The 21,044-nt window shown below is 34.8% G+C and overlaps 2 protein-coding genes across 3 annotated transcripts; one reads left to right on the top strand and one right to left on the bottom strand.

The window, feature by feature from the left end:
• Positions 1-9,575: 9,575 nt before the first annotated feature.
• LOC111806527 (abscisic acid receptor PYL5-like) lies at positions 9,576-11,374 on the top strand. The gene is made up of 3 exons (XM_087129161.1): positions 9,576-9,753; positions 9,950-10,168; positions 10,900-11,374. The coding sequence occupies exons 1-3, from the start codon at positions 9,655-9,657 to the stop codon at positions 11,125-11,127; spliced, it is 546 nt and encodes a 181-aa protein (XP_086985287.1). The 5' UTR covers positions 9,576-9,654; the 3' UTR covers positions 11,128-11,374.
• Positions 11,375-11,520: 146 nt separating this feature from the next.
• On the bottom strand, positions 11,521-14,813 carry LOC111807307 (protein WHAT'S THIS FACTOR 1 homolog, chloroplastic). Of its 2 annotated transcripts, none has more exons than XM_087129160.1 (2): positions 13,247-14,813; positions 11,521-11,963 (listed from the first exon to the last, which is right to left on the bottom strand). In XM_087129160.1, exon 1 carries the CDS (start codon positions 14,633-14,635, stop codon positions 13,250-13,252), a length of 1,386 nt encoding a protein of 461 aa, XP_086985286.1. In that variant the 5' UTR covers positions 14,636-14,813; the 3' UTR covers positions 11,521-11,963; positions 13,247-13,249. The 2 variants fall into 2 exon arrangements, with proteins under 2 accessions (XP_086985286.1, XP_086985285.1); XM_087129159.1 differs by lacking the exon at positions 11,521-11,963 and adding an exon at positions 12,089-12,308.
• Positions 14,814-21,044: the final 6,231 nt, after the last annotated feature.

Genomic DNA, 21,044 nt, shown 5'->3' with positions numbered 1-21,044 from the left:
TAGGAGGAATTTTGAGGTACTCACAAACGAAAAAAATGACCGACAAAGGGTAGAAAATTTTAGAAAAATAATAATAAAATTTTTAGAAAATGGCAAATAACCAAAATACCGTTGAACTTCGAAGTATTTACAAAAATGCCACGAATGAGAAAACCTATGACACTGAGCATTCCTAAAAAAATCCTCCTTATCTTCCTTTTCAACGGTTGGATATTCACCAAATTTGAGTATGTTCTAGAAAACACACACCTCATCACATCCAACGACTAGAATTCAAATTGTGGAGAACTCAGACTCGAGCTAAGTCAGACTAGAATTCGATGATAGAAGGGATATTTATGACAGAAATTCTAGAAAACTCCGACTTAAAATCGTGATGATTCTAGAGATGCTAACATCGGTTTAATCTCCCTCTATAAAGTCTGAACTTGAGACTTTCATTTGGAACAAAAATCAAGCTAAGTCGAGCTTTCAATTGAAGCACTAAAAATGCTTCAAACTCATTCCCCCAAACCTGTCAGACATTAAAGGAGTTTGAAGAAAAGCTTGAAATTCAATCCGAGGCTACATACGAATTTACCAGGTGAGGCCAATCCCATTCGGTTTCTACACATCGAAGGATTGTTTTTGTAGAAGACCACAAGGAGAATTAACCCCAAGAACGTGCACAATTGAAGAAAGTCATTTTTGGGTACAAATTGGGGGTAAGGATTGAATTCCATCTACCGTCCATTTTTCTTCAAATTGAGCATTCCTTTAGCTTCAGAGGATTAATATGAGTAACTTTGATGAAAAAATAGAGAGCCAAAACATCCTAGAGTAAGTTGCCCAAGAAAACAAAAATTTGTGTTTTCGAGTGAGTTGTAGACCGAGGATAATTTCTCAAGAGAGAAGGATAAGGTAGAGATTCCATGAAGAAATCGGGTCCTGAAAACCTCTACAAATGGCTGACCAATAAGTTCTCTGGTTTGAACTCCGGTGATAGCTTTTTGATGAACTTTGGAGGTGAATAACTTAAGTTACGATCCACGAGAAGGTATGAAATCAATCCCTAACTCTTCCTTGTAACACCATCTATAAGTTTCATGAAGAAATCGAGAGGAAAACACAATAAACGGAGATAAAGAGGTGAGGTTTCAGGTGACGAAGATACTACCGTCATGTATCTTCTTCCTTCCAGAGGAAGAAGATGATGACGTGGCTGGTTCAGTTGAACCGATCATGTCAACCCAAAACCGTCTCTCCCTTAGTTTTTCTTAATTTAACCCTCTTTCAAACCGTTTCTCATGAAAAACTTTATGGTTTCAGAAACTAGACACTTTAAAGAATCTGTCAAAGAAACTTTGAAGTAATTTGGATACTGGAACCTTGAGAACAAAGATCCCGAACATCGATGATGAGGTAAGTAGCTACTTTAGACTTTTCTTAAGAAATACATGTAGCAATTGCTTAAATTTCAGTATGAACATTAACCCAAGTATGAATTAAGGAAATATAAAAGAAAAACACCAAGAACCGAGAGTTAAGGCTTTAAACTAATCGATTTGATCGGGATTTAAGTAACATTAAAATGATCCACTAAATGAACTCTACTGCCTCTGAAATTTTAATGCTAAGCATACTTTGACATGTTAAGTATATATGAAATTTGGTAGTCATTAGACAAGGCTGAGTAGCTAAATCATGTAATGATGTAAAATGACCATAATGTCTTTAAGGTAACTTATTTATCGTTCATGATCTAAATGATCTCCAAATGCTATGAAACTTTGTAAAGTCTTATTGTATGATGATTGATTCGGTGAAATTTGAAAGTTATTGGAACACACTTAGATGTTAAACCAAGAATTAGAGGGTAAAATGACCCAAATACCCCTAGATACAATCTTGAGAAAAACATTGACAACCACGACAAACTCCAACAATGACAATCACGACAAACTCAATGTCCTTCTTACTTCAGTCTCTGTAGTTATGTTGTCTCTAAGTAGTTTGTATCCTCAACTTGATCTTTTACACTATTTTATTCAAATGTTTGACTATTTTTACCCTAATAAATGGTTAGTCTGATCGTTATTGTTGTAGCAAAATCCATAATGTGTAGGTGCTCGTCCCAATTGCATGCAACGTCTGTAGCACGAGTTCTTAACATGTCCTTGATGATATGATTCAATCTCTTTGTCTATCCATCTGTCTAAGGATGGAAGTTCCGTAAAATCTAAATTGCATTCCCATTGCTTTCTATAAATTCTTTTAGAAACGCGAGGTGAACCTTGCATCCTCATTCGATTTAGTGGACATATCAATATTATGCTACCAAACTTCAACCGTATATGTTAACTTTCTAGAAAGTAAAATGAGTGGCTAAGTACAGCCTCCACATGTGATAAGCAGCAACCAAAGCATGTTTGAGTAATAATATGATTAAAATATGATTTTATTGGAGGAAATGTTGATTAGTAGCATTTTATGATAAATACAGCGGTTGAACAAAACATGAGTTTAATTAGGGTTTAATTGCACTGATTGATTGCATATGATTATACCATTGTGGTACAACGAGAAGATTAGTGGTTAATCTTTAATGAGAGACCTATCATTAATGATGAGAACTACATTTATATCTTCGGACTTAGTATGACGTATATGCACCAATCAGTGCAATACATACACTATGTGGATGCGGTTACGGAGTGATCTTGTCAAAGCAGGATAAAGTGACCACATAGAGTTGGCAGACACTAGGGTTGAATGGTTCATGGCAGTCCTTATAGATCATAGGTATAACCTCGGGCAACAAGGAAGGCTGCATGTCCACAATTTGGAGAAAAATATCATTGAGGGAAAATCTGCTTTAATCCAAACTTTTCAATGCTATTTTTCAAAAAAAATAAAAATAATAATAAAAAAAAAAATTTAAGTTATTTCAACCGTTTTGTGTTTAGAGCTATTGTTGTAGAAAAATTCCATAACATACCGTTGTTCGTTCGTTTCATCTACCTGCAAAATCCCTCTCACATGTGCCCTACATATCTTCTCATATCAAATTTAGTCATTCGATTTGTCCGTTCGTTTGAGTGTGGAAGGTCGCATTGAACTTTAATTGCGTCCCTAGTATCTTCTAGAAGCTCTTCCAAAATTGACATGTGAACCTTGCATAGTTAGACTATCTCTTCTATGTATAACTAGGCTCATTTGTCTATTGAGTATGTTGCCTTGTCAGGAATGAAGGAGACGGACTTAGCTAGTTTGTTGATGATGACCCATATCACTGTGAATATATTTTTTTTCTTTAGTAACCTCGAGATGAAATCCATAATGATGTATTTCCATTTTCATTGGAGAACACCTAGGGGTTGCAGTAGTTCTGATGATCATTGTCTTGACTTTTTTTATTTGTTGGCAAGTCAAGCATGACTTACATGTTCTACAATGTCTAGTTTTATCTCTTGCCACCAATAGGAGAACATCAAGTCCTCGTACATCTTTGTGCTTTTTTTGGTGGATAGTGTAAGAAGAGTCATGGGCCTTAGTTAATAGTTAATAGCTCCCTATATTTCCTCTTTTTCGGGACACATTGTCGGTTGGGCCATAGCAATCTATTGTTTGAGTAAATGGAGAACCCTTCTAAACAATCCCTCTCGCTATATGACTTTACAGAGGTATAAGTAAGTTTTTTTGAGTATCTATAATATGTTTTAAGTTTTTTTGAGTATCTATAATATGTTTTCTTAAGATAGGTTGGATTGTTAATTGTGCCAATCTTGCTGCGGCGTCCTTGATAATGACCTCAACTTTGAATCCTTACATCTCTTCTTTCAGCTTTTTCTAAGTAATCGACATCGAAGAGTGAGTTGTCTTCCTACTTAGCGCATTGACCACCATATTGGCTTTACCTGGATGGCATATGATCCCTACATAAAAATCTTTCACCAGTTTCAACCACATGTGTTATTTGATGTTCAACACCTTCTACATAAATAGATATTAAGGCTCCTTTAGTCAGTGTATACTTGTATCTTTTACCCATACTAATGTCACTATATTTTCAAAGTAAATACTACCTTGATAACTCCAAGTCGGCTTTAGGTAGTTACGCTTGTACTTCTTTAGTTTTCGGGAGGCATATGTTATGACCTTATTGTTTTGAATCAACACAATATTGCAAAGAATGTACGAAAGCACTAGGCATAGGGCGTGCAGTGTGTCGCAGCAAATGCATGAAGCTTTGGGCACAAGTATCATGACTCAGACTCTGTCGCAGGAGATGCATGAACCTCAAACATAGGCTATGTCATAGAGGACTTATGAAACCTCAAACATAAGTCAAGATAGAGTTGTGAGTTGATCATAAGACCCTAAAGATCTCCTAAGGGAGTGTTTAAGGGACAAGAACCAAGAACCAAGAACTTAAGAACTTAAAACCTTAGAACCCAGGTCCTAAGTATAGAATTTAGAACTCATAACCTTAGACTAAGGTCTCGGATAAAACTATGTTATCAAAATTCATGACCAAAGTTCTCAAGGCAAGAACCAAGATATGTATCGTGATTAAAAAAAAAAAAAAGAGTATGGTACCTTAGTATATCATAACATCAGAAAATAACATGTAGATAAGCCACAAATACGTGTCATTCACACAACACTCAATTCATCCAACCTAGCCTAAGACGTTGCAACCCAAGCCAAGGAGACAACTGAGTCGAGTTGATAGTGAGCTGGACATGTAGGGCAGCAACGTTAGATCAGGTTAGGTGTAGCTTGAACATGGGCTAGCACGGGTTAGGTTCATATCAGGTGTGGGCCAACGCAGGTAGGTGGCAGGCTGCGGCTTGGGCCACACACAGATGGGATTGTGGCCTGCATCATGAGTTGGATGCATTGGGCCAAGGACTATCTATCGAGTATGTGGGTCGTTGGGCTGGGCGTTCGAGGTTAGCATGGTTTGATTCTAAGCCTACGGTTTGGATGGTCAACCTATCGAGATCGAGATTCAAGCTCAGGTTCGATTTTGGTTTTGTGATACAAGGATTCCACGAAAATCCAAACCTAAGACTCAACCTCAACCTTGGCAACTATATCACCCAAGCCACAGGTTTCGGAGTCGAACTTGCCATAGCCTCGGGTGCCAACCCAGAAACACGTCTGGCCAACCACGGGCCCGCGATCCATTACCACCCTTGCCCCAAATCCAAAATTGTCACGACTAATTTGAGGTTTCGAAACTTGGACCATAACTAAAAGACAAAGACCAAAATAAAATAAAATAAAATAAAATAAAATAAAATAAAATAAAAGATGATACTATGATAAATTTTAAATCAAAAGACAAAACATAAAAACATCACGATTAAATGTAAAATTAAATCTATTTACAAGAACCTGTTATTCAAATTATTACAATTAAAAATAGGTTTTAGACACTGTTACAAAATGCAAAACAAAATACTAAAAACCAAAGACGGATTAACACGCCAGAATTACCTCACCTCATGTGATCGCACAGCTTTCGAAAGTTCCTTCACTTCGATTAATAGCTTGCAAACACTAGAAAAAAGAGGAAGGGGCGAACATAAAATACTAAGTAAAAAATCTACTTGTAGGTTCTGATCGCATCCTTAAACTATTAGGTATCCACTTGTTTTACTCTAGATATAGGAAGTTCAAATCTAGTATCTACTTCTATTTGAGCATTTGGGGTGTCTCGAAGTTCAGAGTGGTTCTCTAATTGCTCAAAGACCTACTATGGGTTCAGAGGAAGTTGTTCACTCTTTTTTGGTATCATGAATCTACCAAATGACAAGTCTCTATGAACAACTCTTCTGTTCTTTGATTTAGGGTGACTTGCTAGGCTCTCGTTGTATACACCAACATTCTAGGTCGAGGCGTTACCTCATAATACTCTAGTAGGCAATATGGTGGTTTTGACCCTACTTATCATCCATGGAAGGTTAGCTGGCGAACCTTTCCACACGACCATAAAATCACCTAGTTTGGGGGTACAACACCCATGTGTGGCCAACTACCAAGTCAACCTGTAGAGTTCCATAACCCCCTTAGGACGAGATTACTGCCATGACACTTCCACAAGGTTGGTGCAACTGTCACACTACCCTAACAAACCTGTGCCAAGCTCAACGATACGAGTACCAAAGTGAAAACTCAACAGTATTGGTATCAGAGTGGAGAGGGAAGTGGAAACTCTGATGGCACTGTTTAACCGCTAACAGCTTGGAGTGTTACTAATGGAGGTACTGATGACATCGTACAAACTGCTAATGACCTGGAGAGCTACCTTTATCATTCTTGGATGTTGTAGATTCTAGGACGCTTAAAGCTAACTCCTTGAGCTAATCCATTCTTTGGGTGCACACAAGTCTAAACCTCTAATCGTTGTTCATGGTCCTGGGGTGTTGGATCTACTAGAAACGTAATGATCTAGGTCAACTCACAACAGCTCTAACTCTAACACCCTAGTCTTAGTTTTGTTCGGTGCATGCTTTACTAAGGAGATATCAATCACCTAAAGCATGGTTGACATAATCTAAACATTCATGTAAGCTTACCAGGGAGATATTCTATCCATCACTTAAAGCACTAGACATTAATACAAACAAACAAATTCATCCTTCTTTCTAACCCAATGAAAAGAATTTAAATCACCGTTCATTCAAAATATCATCATAGAGCAATTTGATAATTTCTTACATCTTACACACTTTACTCGTCCATATTACCTTGAAGCTTTACAGAGCTATTTTTGAGCTTGAAACTTGTTGTTTACGTTGGGTAGCGTTTTTCAGCATAGGTTGTCAATGTTGGTAAATGCTTGCATTGCTCTAATACAAGAGACACAACAAAGATTCTAACTATCACGTATGTACCTTTGTTTTCTCCTCGTTTTTTCTTTTTAATACAAATATAAAATGATCGATTCACATGTGGTTCCTTGATTTAACTAACAACCACTAAAAATGTATTCATAATATAACTTATGAGTTACATAATCCCCGACCAAATGATGGTGAAGAATCCATAATTCTTCAAATTTGTCAATTCTCGTACTTCAACACTCTTCTTCTCTCTCTCTGAAAAAGAAGTCGAATCTCTTTAGAACCGAGAGAGACATTTTATAGAATGCATTGTATGCTAATACATTTTCATCCCAAATAATAATAATAATAAAATAAAATTTGGGTAATATTCTTAAAATGATGAGCATTTTGATTAGAGTATGAATTAAAAAATGAGAAAGCGACGGGTAAGAGACATTGAACAAAGCCACAGAAAACCAAAAGTTTATTCCAATTTCCTTCTTTTCTTTTCAATTGTGTCCTTATCCATTTCGAATCTCATTTATTCTCCCAAAATAATTTTATATTTATTACAATTATTTTTTATATCAAAGTTTTTTTTTCTTTAATTTTTAGAATTGCAATTGAACTTTGAAGACAATATTAAAAGGTAAATAATCAAAGAATCTAAATAGACTTAATTTTAAGAACTAAAATCCAAACAAGTTTTTTTTAGGTTAAATATGCGAAAAGAATAAATAAATAAAAGAGAGAGTTTGGCTGAAAGTTTCAAATTTTTGAAAATCGATCCAATTCGAATATGATATAATAAATATCACAAAAACCAAACTATCTCGTCTTTTTTTTCTTTTTTTCTTTTTGTAAAGAATATGATGAAATAACCATATAAATATCCTAAATTCGGGAGGAAAAATACTTTACAAAAAAAAAAAAATGAAATAATTAACTTCACTATTGTCCGATGATTGAGACTAAAATTGACATCTATACCTTATAAACGGTGTTGTAAAGATGATATTTCTCTTCCCATCACGTGATTTAGAGCCTAACTAAAAAGAAGTTGGTGTACGACCAAATCGTGTTGAAAATTATAATCAGTAATATTAATAGAAGAGTTACAAGTAACGAGTAATTTCAACTAATTTCTAACCGAATACATAAAATCATGTTTTAGTACGATATACGAATGAAATGACATTATACAAGTTTAAAATAATGTTAATAACTACTATAAATATTTTTTTCAATAAATTATATAACTTATTTGTTTAATATAAATAATATACTTACTTTTTTTCGATACTTATAAAAATTACGTTTAAATTATTGAACTTTGAGTTTACGAATTACATTTCTAAAATTTTAAATTTACGAAAACTTAGTTAAATATAAAGTTTTAAAAAATTAATGCATATATGACTTCTATTATTTTTTTTTTTCTAGAATTATAAATAAAATCATTCAAGCTATTTAAATTAATAATGTTTGCAGTCTTGCAATTCCTTTCCATGTATACATTAATTCTATAAAATAAAATAAAAATAACAAAATCCGAATTAAAAAAATAAAAAAGTGTTGATATTAAATCATTGAATGGGGGTGTCCATGTCATTAGGTTTTTTAGCTTTAAATTCTTTTATTTTAGATTTTATATGATTCGTAGCTTTCATTGGAGAACCGTGTTACAGGTTACAGTACACTTGGCTGGTGACCGGGCAATCCACATGGCACGAAGTGGAGTGTATAAGAGGGAATTCAGATTATGACGTGTCTTATCATTATTGGATAACTCTAACCCACCAACTAATGTGCCAAATAATTAAATACAACTGCCATCATATCATTTTTTTTTTTTAAATGAGGGAAAAAATAATTGATCCTGAAAAACAAAATTTAAATAAAAATTAGAATAAAGCTTTTGTAGTTTTGACCATTATTTGAAGTCACTGTCATGTCATGTTGGATGATGGAAGTCCCAAACTAATTTAGGGAATGATCATAGGTTTATAAGTGAGGAATACTAACTGTATTGGTGTGAGACCTTTTTTGGAAGCTCGAATCAAAGCCATAAGAACTTATGCTCAAAGTGGACAATATCATACCAGTCGTGTTCGTCTAACATGTCACACTATTTCAAGTCGGGTAATTTTTTTAAAAATTTGTAATTTAACCAAAATTAAAAGGAGGAAAAAAAAAAAAGAGGGGGAAATTGTGGGAAGGGCACAATAGGAGGAAGAAGTTTTAAAGCATAAGAACGTTAATGTGTGGCGTGTTAGATTAACACGACTCTCCACACTCCACAATGGTATGATATTGTCCACTTTGAGCATAAGCTCTCATGGCTTTGCTTTGGGTTTCCCCAAAAGGCCTCATTAGTCGATATGAGACTTCCATCATCCAACACCTCCCCTCGAACAAAGTGCGCCTCCCCTTAATCGAGGCTCGACTCCTTTGGAGTCTTAGTCATTTTTTACTGCCTTCGAGGAGGGGCTTGGCTCCTTTTCTTTAGGAGTTCTTTGTTCGATATTTGAGGATTTGAGGATTTACCCCAATCTATTGGCACGACTAAGTTTAGGGTATGGCTCTGATACCATGTTAGATTAACACGACTCTCCACAATGGTATGATATTGTCTACTTTGAGCATAAGCTCTCATGGCTTTGCTTTGGGTTTCCCCAAAAGGCCTCATACAAATGGAGTTAGTATTTCTCACTTATAAACCTATGATCATTCCCTAAATTAGTCGATATGGGACTTCCATCATCCAACATGGCGTACCTTTTCCTCTGTTCGAACCCATTCCACAGCCTTCCATTTTCTTCAACGACAACCCAAATCCATGGAGTCCCACTACATTCAGAGGTACCACAGCCACAATCCTACCGACAATCAGTGCTCCTCCGCCGTTTTGAAGCACATTAAAGCTCCCGTTCACCTCGTACGTCTCTCTTTTCCATTTAATTTCAATTTGCTTCACTTTATTTGAATCCTTGTTCGTAGAATGGTGATTTAGGTCTTAATTTGTTTCATAATCGAGGGAAATAGATTCGCTCTCTGATAATATTTGGATGAATTTCACTGTTAATCTCTTTAAGTATTTGTATGGTTGTGAAATTTTGGTGTTGATTTGTTAGGTATGGTCGTTGGTTAGGAGGTTCGATCGGCCACAGAGGTACAAGCCTTTTGTTAGTCGGTGTGTGGTGAGGGGAGATGGCCTTGGAATAGGGAGTCTTAGAGAAGTTGATGTCAAATCTGGGCTTCCAGCTACTACCAGTACTGAGAGATTGGAGCTTCTTGATGATGAAGAACATATACTTGGAGTCAAGATTGTTGGTGGTGATCACAGACTCAGGGTATTGCTTTTCACCCTCCTCTGTTCTTGGTTTCTCCTTATAGTGCTTGCTCTTCATAATTTTCCTTTATAAATATTGCAAACTTGACCATATTACACTACACTACTGCTGTGAGATCCAACATCGGTTGGGAGGAGAACGAAATACCCTTTATAAAGGTGTGGAAACCTCTTGCTCGCTAGATGCGTTATAAATTTTTTTAGGGGAATCCCAAAAAGGAGAGCCCAAAGAGGATAATATTAGCTAGCGAAGGGATTGGGCGGTTACAAATGGGATCAGAGCCAGACATCGGGCGATGTGCCAGTGAGGAGGCTGAGCTTCGAAGGGGGTGGACGCAAGGCGGTGTGCTAGCAAGGACGTTGGGCCCAGGAGGGGGGTGGACTGCGAGATCCCACATCAGTTGGGGAGGAGAACGAAACACCGTTTATAAAGGTCTAGAAACCTCTCCCTAACAAAAACCTGAAGAGTAAGTCGGAAAGGGAAAACCCAAACAAGACATATCTGCTAATGATGAGATTGGGCTCTCGTAAGTTGATCAATGTTGAGGGAAAATGATATGACAGTATAGGCTTCAAACTCAAGATTGCAAACTCTTTCAAGAAAAGATGTTAGAAATGTTGATGTTATGATAGGAACTTGATTGTCACATGTATTTTCGATACTAATGCAAGTTATGCAACAAGTTGAGAAGATTTGAAATTCATTTCTTTGAGGCCCTAAATTCTGTGCAGAACTACTGTTCGATTATCACCGTCCATCCCGAGGTCATCGATGGAAGACCGGGGACATTGGTGATCGAGTCATTTGTCGTGGATGTACCCGAGGGAAACACGAAAGAGGAGACATGTTTCTTTGTACATTCCCTTATAAACTGCAACCTCAAATCACTGGCTGATGTGTCCTTGAGGATGGCCGTGCTGCAGGATGAAGTCGAACCGATTCATCAGTGTCGGGTATAGTCGAACCAATCGATTTTTGTAGGTTGCAGCAGATTTGGCATCTCATTGGAGACTCACCCAGTATCCTCTTCTGATTTTGTTATCATATATAGTTTCAGCATTGTTCCTTTCTTTTGGTTTTCATTGTAAAATATGTATTATGGTTTAGAGATGGTTTGATGAGTGTATGGATTACTTGAGGTGTTATGTATATAATATGAACTTTGAGATGGTAATGCCAATCACTTTGTTTTTGCTTTTGCTACAATTTCTGATGCCATCTTTTAGTTTTACATAGGAATTGATCTTATTTTGAACAAGAACTGTAATACATATTTTAATTGATCTCTATTTTAATTCCCATATACATTTGATATGCATTCCAATAAGGTCAATCTTTTAAAGGCATACTCCTGGAAACAAAATGTTCTATAAAAGAAATTGAGTGAAAAAATGTACAAATACTCATGGACTTATTAGTTTGTCTTATTGAGACATGTTTTTACAGTTTAAATTTCAGTATGGATTTAAGAAAACTATATTTGTAGTGCAAGGTTAAGAAATCTAGATTTAACAAGCATATGTTTTTGCTATAATTCCTCAAAAACCTCAGTCGCACGCGCCGAGATCCATGACCGTTCAAGCTTGGAACCACCGTTCTGGAGTGATTTTCTCTCTTGAATCTCTCTCTCAGTTGTTGGTTTTCGAGTTGTTTTTTTTTTTTTCTCGAGTCTCTAAGCCTCGACTTAGCTGATATTAAATTGACTACTGCATCATGCTCATCGTCGTATCTTGACCACTACCATTGTAGCTTACAATTATATTTCCTTCACTAAGCAATTTTGGCACCTGAATCACTAAATCACCACACGAAGCCAATAGAGAAGGAAATCCTAAGCACGCACAGATGACAGTGTAGTAGGTTGGTTCAACATTTAAATCAGTTTGGTTCATGGTTTAAATTGGTTTGATCAACATGGTGTGATTTAAATGTCATTCAACTCTAATTTATATACTTTCTTATTTAAAAGAGAGAATAAACTTGTACTGACCTTGTTTCATCAAGAACAAAGGGTACCTAATAAAAAAGCAGTTTTTGTAATTGGCACAGGCTTTGTTAAACCCCGTAAGAACCATATTCTGACTTTTATCTGGAGAATATCCAACAATCGATTCCATTGAGTGAATAATGGACCCAGATCCTAAAAACAACAAAGCTTTTGAATAAACATGAGTAATCAAATGAAATAAAGCAGCTCGATAAGACCCTATACCCAAAGCTAACATCATATAACCCAATTGAGACATTGTAGGTCTGAATTAGAACTTGAAGTTTAAGAGAGAATAAGCTTGTACTGACCTTGTTTTGTTTCGTGAAGAACTAGTCTGAATTAGAACTTGAAATTTATGGACTCCCATTCTGATTGTTGGATTTTCATTGCTGCTGACTCATTCTAAAACCATATATGCTGTAGATTTTCTGGTCAGTGACCTCTTTTTGCAAATTCAAGATTTTCCAGGGACTTTTTTGCTAGATATTATATTCCTAGAGATTCTATTTTTGCGTATCATATACAAAACCGTACATTAAACTACTCTTTAGTTTCTTTTAAAACCTTGCTAGATCATTAAAAATATCTTTTCTTGGACCCCTTAAACCATACTTAAATCTCTTGAACTTCCCCGAAGTCTCTTTACTTTTCTCGAACATCCTTATCTAACTCGAGTATTACAAAGACCTTATTTTTAACTCTTTGTACATGAAAGGACATGGTTGTGTGGTTGAGGTCCATATATCCACCAAGAGGTTGCTCAACCCATTTCACCATTGTCTCTATGTCCTCAGCATCATAGATATGCAAGCTTTACTTCAATTTTTCTATCAATGTAGACCATAATTACATCTAACTAAAACACAATTCTAAGATTGAAGGACTAAATTTAGTATTTAACCAAAAATTTTATCCAATATGTTAACAGTAAGCAATGTAAAGGCAATGCTTAAATTTAATCTCTGATGGCATCCAAACTCGTATCGAAACCTACCTAATGTTTACAAACCGAACTGAAATTCAAAGAGTAAACAATATGCACATAATATATTTGAGTAAACAATATGCATAAATATACAAGTTTATACCTCTCACCATCTTTCTTGGGGCCGTCCATCGGGTAATGCAGGAGGAGAAAGAAGCCTCTGATCAGCCATTTCCAAGTTATTGATCTGTTCATCAATCCAGTCATCCTCACCATCGTTGTCGAATTCATCATCGTCATCGTCAACATCAGACCATTCTTCACCTCTCATATCATCTCCATGATTGGTTTCTGGCCAATCCGTGTCACTTTCGGGAGCTCCTCTGCCTTTGAATTGAGGAACAGCCACAAGACCTCGAAACTTCTCCTTTACGATTAACAACCGATCTTTGTCGATCAACTGAGAATCGCGATATGCTTCTCTGAGGAAAACCGAGTTTTTATCCCCTTTCAACGAGACATAAAACATATTGGGATGCCTTATTAGCATCCCCCTCAACTGCTGGGAGAATCTAAACTCCTCCCGGAAATGAGTGAAATGATCAACAAGAGTTCTCTTCTCGAGTGTAAGGCTTAAAATCTCATGAACAACCCCACAAGCATGTTTCTCTTTCTGGGGTGTACCTGCCTTAATCCCTGAGAAATCAGAATACGGAGAGATATAAGGAATCTCCCTAAACTCATTCATTTTCCTCATATCATTCTTCGAAAGCTTAAGCCCCTTAGGTAGCTTCACTCGATTAAACTTCAACGGTCGGTCAATAATCAAATTCTTCTCTTCCAATTCTCTAGCTCGGTTCTCCTCCTCGGCTAACTCTGCTGCAGAAACAGCAAGTTCAGGATCCCAGTGTGTCAATTCGAGAGCTGGACCACTCTCGGTCGCCACAACTCTAAAGTACTGAGGATAACGATGGCAAATCGTGTCACGAAACTCGGAAGGAAGACCAAAATCAGTCCTCAAATGTGCAATTTTCTCCAACAATATTCGCTTATCAGCAGACATCATCAGTAACTTCCTCAGCTTAGTAACCAACAAACCTTCCATTTCATTTCTGATCTTCAGCTCCTCGAAGTACAACCTTTCAGCCTCTTCCGTCAATTTAAATTTCAAAGAAAACGCTTCTTCTTCTACAATCTCAAATACTGCAGGGAACATCTTCAACAACTCAATTAGCCTCGTCTTTTCCTGTACACCTAAATCTCTCCTGAATTTACCCAAACCCCTAAGTGACATAACATTATCATGATGCTGAACTAGAATCTTCCTAATCCGAGTAACCAATTTCAGCTTCTTATCCCTCTGTATTACATTATCAAACGGAAGCTCCTTCCTCCATTTCACACCAGCTCTAATCGGTTGAAAATACACATGAGATTTTCTTGAATTATCACTAAAACTATCATTTCTGTTCCGAAAATCCAAATTCTTACCCCAAAATTCAGATTTAACAGAAAAGTAAGCTCTGTGCGGAAGAATGAAATGTGCGAACATGGATGGCGAAGCTTTAGGGGAAAATAGAGCAGTAAAAAAAGAAGAAGATGATCGGAGAACACACCTGGTCAACTCCGGCTAATTGAAGGGAGAAGATTAGGGTTTATGTTCATCGGGAAAAACCCGTGTTCCAAGTCCGTAGAGAGAATTTCGTGGGGGCTGTAAAAGCCTATATGGAAAATATAGATTTTATTATTCAAACTTAAAATAAATAAATATATATATATATATATTTTTTTTTAGTTTAGTTCATTTTCTAATAATTTCTTAGTACAAGTAACCGTTTTTTGTATTTTGTTATTTATCATTACTTTTTTTTGTTATTATTGACGTGATATTATATTTTTTATTTATTAAACAATAATTTAAAATTTGACATCACACCATATTTTTATTAAAATATATTTAATATGTTTTCTTAAAATAAAAAATTTAAAAAATTTAAAATAAAAACTACAATTAAAAGGAGGTAGATCAAAGAAGGAATCTAGTAGACATTAGCTTGAGTTTGAACTTGAGTTTGAACCTTAAATTCCATAGGTCAATCCGTTTATGACTGAACCAATCCAAGCTGGAAGCTCAACCTTACGTCGGCAAAGCCTACGTGCATCAACCCAGCGCCTGACCCGTTAGCAACCTAACCCGAACCGAACTGCAACCCATCACACATGCCCCTAACCACAACCCACAATTGACCTGCTACGATCGTTTTTGACGTAATTGGGAGTGTTTGAGGTTTTTGTAGCCTCTAGCCAATTTAAAATAATTCGAGCCAACTTCAATTATTAATACACTTGAGTAAATCAATTTCAAGATGATATTCTGATAATCCAAGGATATTAAGAAGTAAGTGGACTTATTGTTGATATGTCTTTAGGCTTAATTAGATTACTTGATTGATGCATGAATGACATGTACTCTATGACTATTTCTTACGTATCATTTTTTATTGTTATGATCCTACTTTTTCATTTAAAAATAAGGTTGCCATTGCGTGGATGTCTCGACAACTAAATGCTGAAAACCATTTACAAAAGATGTACTTTAAACATTATCATAGACTTAAACGTTCACAAAGATCATCTAAAATTAAAAATGTAGCATCAAAGAGATAGTGTAGGACTAAAACTTAAATGAAAAAAAAAAAAAAAAAAAATTATAACTTCATTTTTGTGGCTTTCGTAGCAACGCAGTCATCTATACATGAGTGTCTTACCTTTACTTAGAAAAATAGAAAACGCGAATTTAGAGTAGCCTCATTGTTGGAGTCAAAACATAATCATGGTTCATGGTTGAGCCTATCTTTTCATAACTATTCCTTGGGCTTTACTTTCTCTTACAGGTATCTATACATGCACATTAACTCGAAAGACAGGCTTGTTTACATACCTCCTAAGCCTGACTATGGGCTAGTGCACACTCATGCTAGAGAAAACCAACAGAAAAAAAGGAGCACGTATCATATCATAGTATACGCATCCGTATAAAATATACTGAAGAAGCATCTCATGCTTGTGACATACACCATGTATGATGTCCAGTAGTTCAAAATATAATACATGGTTATGATGCATATCATACTTTCATTCTTTTCATAACATTGCTTCGTATAAGAAATAATGTATAGATGACATTAATTTCATTCTATCGTACTTGATTAAGCAATGTTTAATAATCCTATCGTACTTGATTAAGCAATGTTTAATAGCCATAACAGGAACACGGTATCATACCTAACACAGCTTAGTGAAAGTACACGCACCATCAACTCTAAAATTGAGATGGTGGAGGTGGTATTTAAGGAAGGTTGCCCTAAAAAGGAGCGACACTCGGGGACTACAGAAGTTGGGAGCCTGTGACAATTGGTAACAAAGCAGAGGTAGAGGAGAACGCGGCAGCAGTGCATGCGAGTTATCTCTATCAGTTATGGGTCAATACAAAGGGGAACCTTGCTGCATCAGGGAAGATAGTTCTTAGTAGCTACTTTATTTTCTATCCTTCCATCTATAGTAATCTCTTTTACTCATCTTGTTGAATTCAGTAATGTTTTGTAGCTAAACCTGTGGAAGGAGGATATATACTTGGGATATCCAAAATAGTCTCCAGAATTGAGCTATGATGACTTGAAAAAAGTAGTTCTTCAGCTCTTTAAGTCTTTCAATTTCTGACCTGCTATCTCTTCTTCTGTTCATTTGAGTAATCAACATCATCTCTTATAACAAAAATCCCAGACTCCATTACTTGCCAATATTTTTTAGAGTGAAAAAGTTCTCCATTAACATGCTCCAATGATCGTAGTGACCAACAAATTTTGGTATTGCTGGTTGAACAAAACTGCTTTCAGTAGTAATCTTTAGCTGCAGGTGAAAGAGACAAGACTCAATACCAAATGATAAATTTAATGAAGTATTAGAAGATAAGTTTGGAGAAGGATAGAAGATAAATTTAATGAAGATAAGTTTACATAACTAAGGAAATTCGTTTCTTTTATTATGTGAAAAAAATGAGTATATTAAATTTAATGTAGTATTAGAAGATAAGTTTGGAGAAGGAAGTTAAATTTAATGCAGTATTAGAAGATAAAAGATAAGTTTGCACGAGGAAGAAAATTCATTTCTTTAATATGTGCAAAATGATTATATTTATGGCCAATACAATGAAATCATAATGGATAAAATCATAATGAAGAATAGAATATCATGTCAAAACAAAGACCGCTACAAAAGACCATAGTAATGACCTGATATGATATTTACGATTACTAAAACGTACCAATAGCAACTAATTTTTTATCCAAAGGAATGGATTTGGTAGTTTTTATTATTTAAAATCTCTAACATTTGGGTGTGAAATTGCTGGAAAATTTACTAGGTAAGGAAGAGTGCCAATTTACTATTTCTCCAATTTTAGTCTCTCTCTGACCCCAAATTCCCTCGAACCAATTCATTTCTATTTCCAAGTCTACACGGAGAATAATTGACGTTTCGAACTTAGATCGTCGATAAGGGTTTCAACATTTTTCTTTCTCTTCGAACACATGATTGTAGACTCGAATCTTCTACCTAACCTATTGAGGATCAACTATAAACTTTTTGGTAAGGAGAAAGGAACCCGAGGGCAAATAGATTTGATTTTGGCTCGGGTCAAAACTCCAACTCAAGACAGCAATAGTTCTCAAGATCACAAATATATTTTCATAATTAAATGAGAGTCTGGTTGGTAGAATTCTCACTTGATTTTGTGTCATTCATCAACTTGAGCATAGCTGAATTGGTCTTAGAAATTCAACTATCTACCTCTTTATCTTTATGTTATATTAGAAATAAAGATTCTAGTTAACTCTTATCGAGCAAATATCTTCTCTATGTTATAAATAATTGTTGAAAAGGAAAATACATTTTTTTGAAATATGTAGCCAATAAAATTGTTAAGGTAGGAACCACGTTCCAACAATGAAAAGAAAAGCAAGTATTATATGACGTGGCAAATTGTAGAAAAAACATTATTTAAAACACAGACAAACTTATATGAATTTATGCGGATATTAGATCATACATGTGACTTAGGTCAGGTTCTTTGTTTTTGCTTGATAGAGTGGAGTTCTTATGATTAAGCCACAAAAAGGGAAGATGCACATTGTTAATATAGGTTGTAACTTTTATTTCCTTTAACACTTTCTTAGTCCTCCAATCTTCAAGATCACTCACTATGATGTGGTCTCGGTTCATTTATGTACTCCTCCTTTATTCGGGTGTCACATATCTACTAACTTCTTCTTTGGTTTGTTCTTGAATCACATCGTAGAGCAATCACTCTGATACCAACTGTAACGACTCTAATTTTCTATTAAAACTAAGGTTGCCACAACATGCCTAACATTGGAGAAATTTATTTAAAAGAAATGTAACTAGAATGTGTTTTGTTTGAAAAAAAACAAAAAAACAAACCAAGTAAAGTTTCAAAAAGATAACAAAACATACATATATCATATATTATCGTAATGTAGCAAATTATTCATTATTCTTGTATTTCATGGATAGAATTTAGTCACACACTAATAATCAAAACATAGTCGTGTTCTTATTAACACTTAATTTTTGAGATCTTCTTCTTTGAGGTCTTCAAATTGTATATCATTGGGCTTCAATTCTTTGGTTGCGAATTTAATACAGATGCATAAATCGATTTCAGAACATGAACAAGTATGATCTCCGCAGTCAGCAGAGGTGTTGCATGCGATTTGTGTTAAAAGGCTTCTCTTTGATACCAGTAGTGGTATCCCTTCAACTTCAACTGCAATAATATTTAAACACTTAAAGTGTTCAAACATGTGATTTATTTTAGAAGGCTTCTCAGTTGAAATATTAGCCTTCAAAGAGATTCAAAACAAATAAAGAACGAGGAACTAGAAATTTTACCGGAACGAGACACGACCAACAGTATCATCACAATAACGAAACTCAACTTCACACTACAAATCTCTATCATATTATTCTTTGTGTTCGAAATATTTTGAATGGTTTGATGTGATGGTTAAGTTTCTTATGGTTAAGTTTCTTGGTTGAAACCTAGTGTACATTGTTATATCAATTTTTATGATTTTTTTTTGATAATTTAGGGTCCTCCAGCTTCATCAATATCAAAATAAAAATAAAGTCTCTGTAAATGAGTAAAATATTTTAATCCTATTTTTAATTTTTGTTAGTGTAGTTTCTTTAAACTAATCCTTTTTATTTGTTTTTGTTTTTCTTCTTCAATCAATCTTTGTATTTAACTTTAGTTTTATGATAATGTTAAACTATGTTAAGATGTTATAATTCTTCTTTGTTGAAGAAAAAAATATTTTGTGAATGTTTATAAATTGATTTGTGTTTTGCTTGTGAACTTTTAATATCTTTTATCTCATATCGAATAATTATGATTTGTGGATAAAATTTTTTTAGAAAAATTAAATTTTTTTTAACAATCCTACACCGAAACACGAAAATACACGGTTGAGTTTGGTTGGGCTGTAAAAACTATCCCGTAGGGTTGGTTCCAAAAAATTTCCCCAACCCAACCCAACCCACCCATATATACTTGTAAATGGAATTTTAACCATCACCCATGGGTAATTATCTTTTGGAGTAGTCCAAAAAAATTCATCGTCTTTTGTCGATATATTGTGCATACTCGTAAATGGAATTTTAAACATTGTAGAAACCTTTTGTATGTGTAAATCTAAAACGATTACCTACCTATGTGCATCGAAATTATAGTAATTATCTGTCTCTTTACATGAAAATTATATTAGGATACAAGATAATTACCTATTTGTGTGCATGTAAATAGTAATAATTAACTGCATGTATCCATAAGAATTACTTGAGACGATGTGATGTGGCATTGGGGTAATTAATTATCTGTGTGCATGAGAATTGTACCATTTTTCGTGATATGACCTTGTGGGCAATCATCTATCTATGTGTATGAGGATTGCATTGTTATGTTGGGTTTTACTTGTGGCAACTACTCATCTCTGAGCATGAGATTTAGTCAATGTTGAACGATTTATATTTCCTTTGGTTTCATGATATTTTGTTCTTGTTGAATGCATATCTAACTTCAATAAGAGGATTACTTACGGAGTATTTTCAATACTTAGCCTTCCTAAACAATGTTATTTTGAATTGCTACCAGATACTACCCTATTGTACTTCCGCATCTTTTTTATCATTCATTACAAGATTCTTTACCTTTTAGGTTATTTTCTTTTACAAACTCAATAGCTTAGTCATGAAATTTTTTATTATTTTTAAATAAATTGAATATGTTGTTATCTGATTTGATTTTAAAGGGATATCTCTAACAAAGTTTAATTATTTCTTTGAGGACTATTAGTACGGATTCAAATTAGTTTAGGTTGTCCAAAAAAATAAATAAGCAAGATAACAAAACATACGTATATCATATATCATCGTAGTGTAGCTACATTATTCATTATTCTTGCATTCCAAAGATAGACTTTATTCCCACACACTAGCAATCACACCATGATTAATTTTATTCTTATTAGCACTTAATTTTTGAGATCTTCACCGTGATTAATTTTTTAGTTCTTTGATTGCAAATTTAAAATAGACGCATAAACCGATATAAGAACATGAACAAGTATGATCTCTACAATCAGCAGAGGTGTTGCATGCAATTTGTGTTAGAAGACTTCTTTTTGATACCAGTGGCGGCCTCCCTTCAACTTCAACTACAATAACATTTAAACAATTAACACAAGTTTGAAACTTTTGAGTCATTTTCCACTTACCATTTTTCATTAACTATTGAAATATTGATCAAGAGATTCCAAAACAAACTAGGAGTGAAAAACAAAAAATTTTAGGAGCGAGACACAACCATTTTTCATTAACTATTG

The sequence above is a fragment of the Cucurbita pepo genome, chromosome 12, assembly GCF_057944985.1.
Source record: "Cucurbita pepo subsp. pepo isolate OVF chromosome 12, ASM5794498v1, whole genome shotgun sequence".
Taxonomy (NCBI): Eukaryota; Viridiplantae; Streptophyta; class Magnoliopsida; order Cucurbitales; family Cucurbitaceae; genus Cucurbita; species Cucurbita pepo.
Note: the sequence above shows the minus strand (reverse complement) of the source record. Positions and strands in the feature narration are given on the sequence as shown.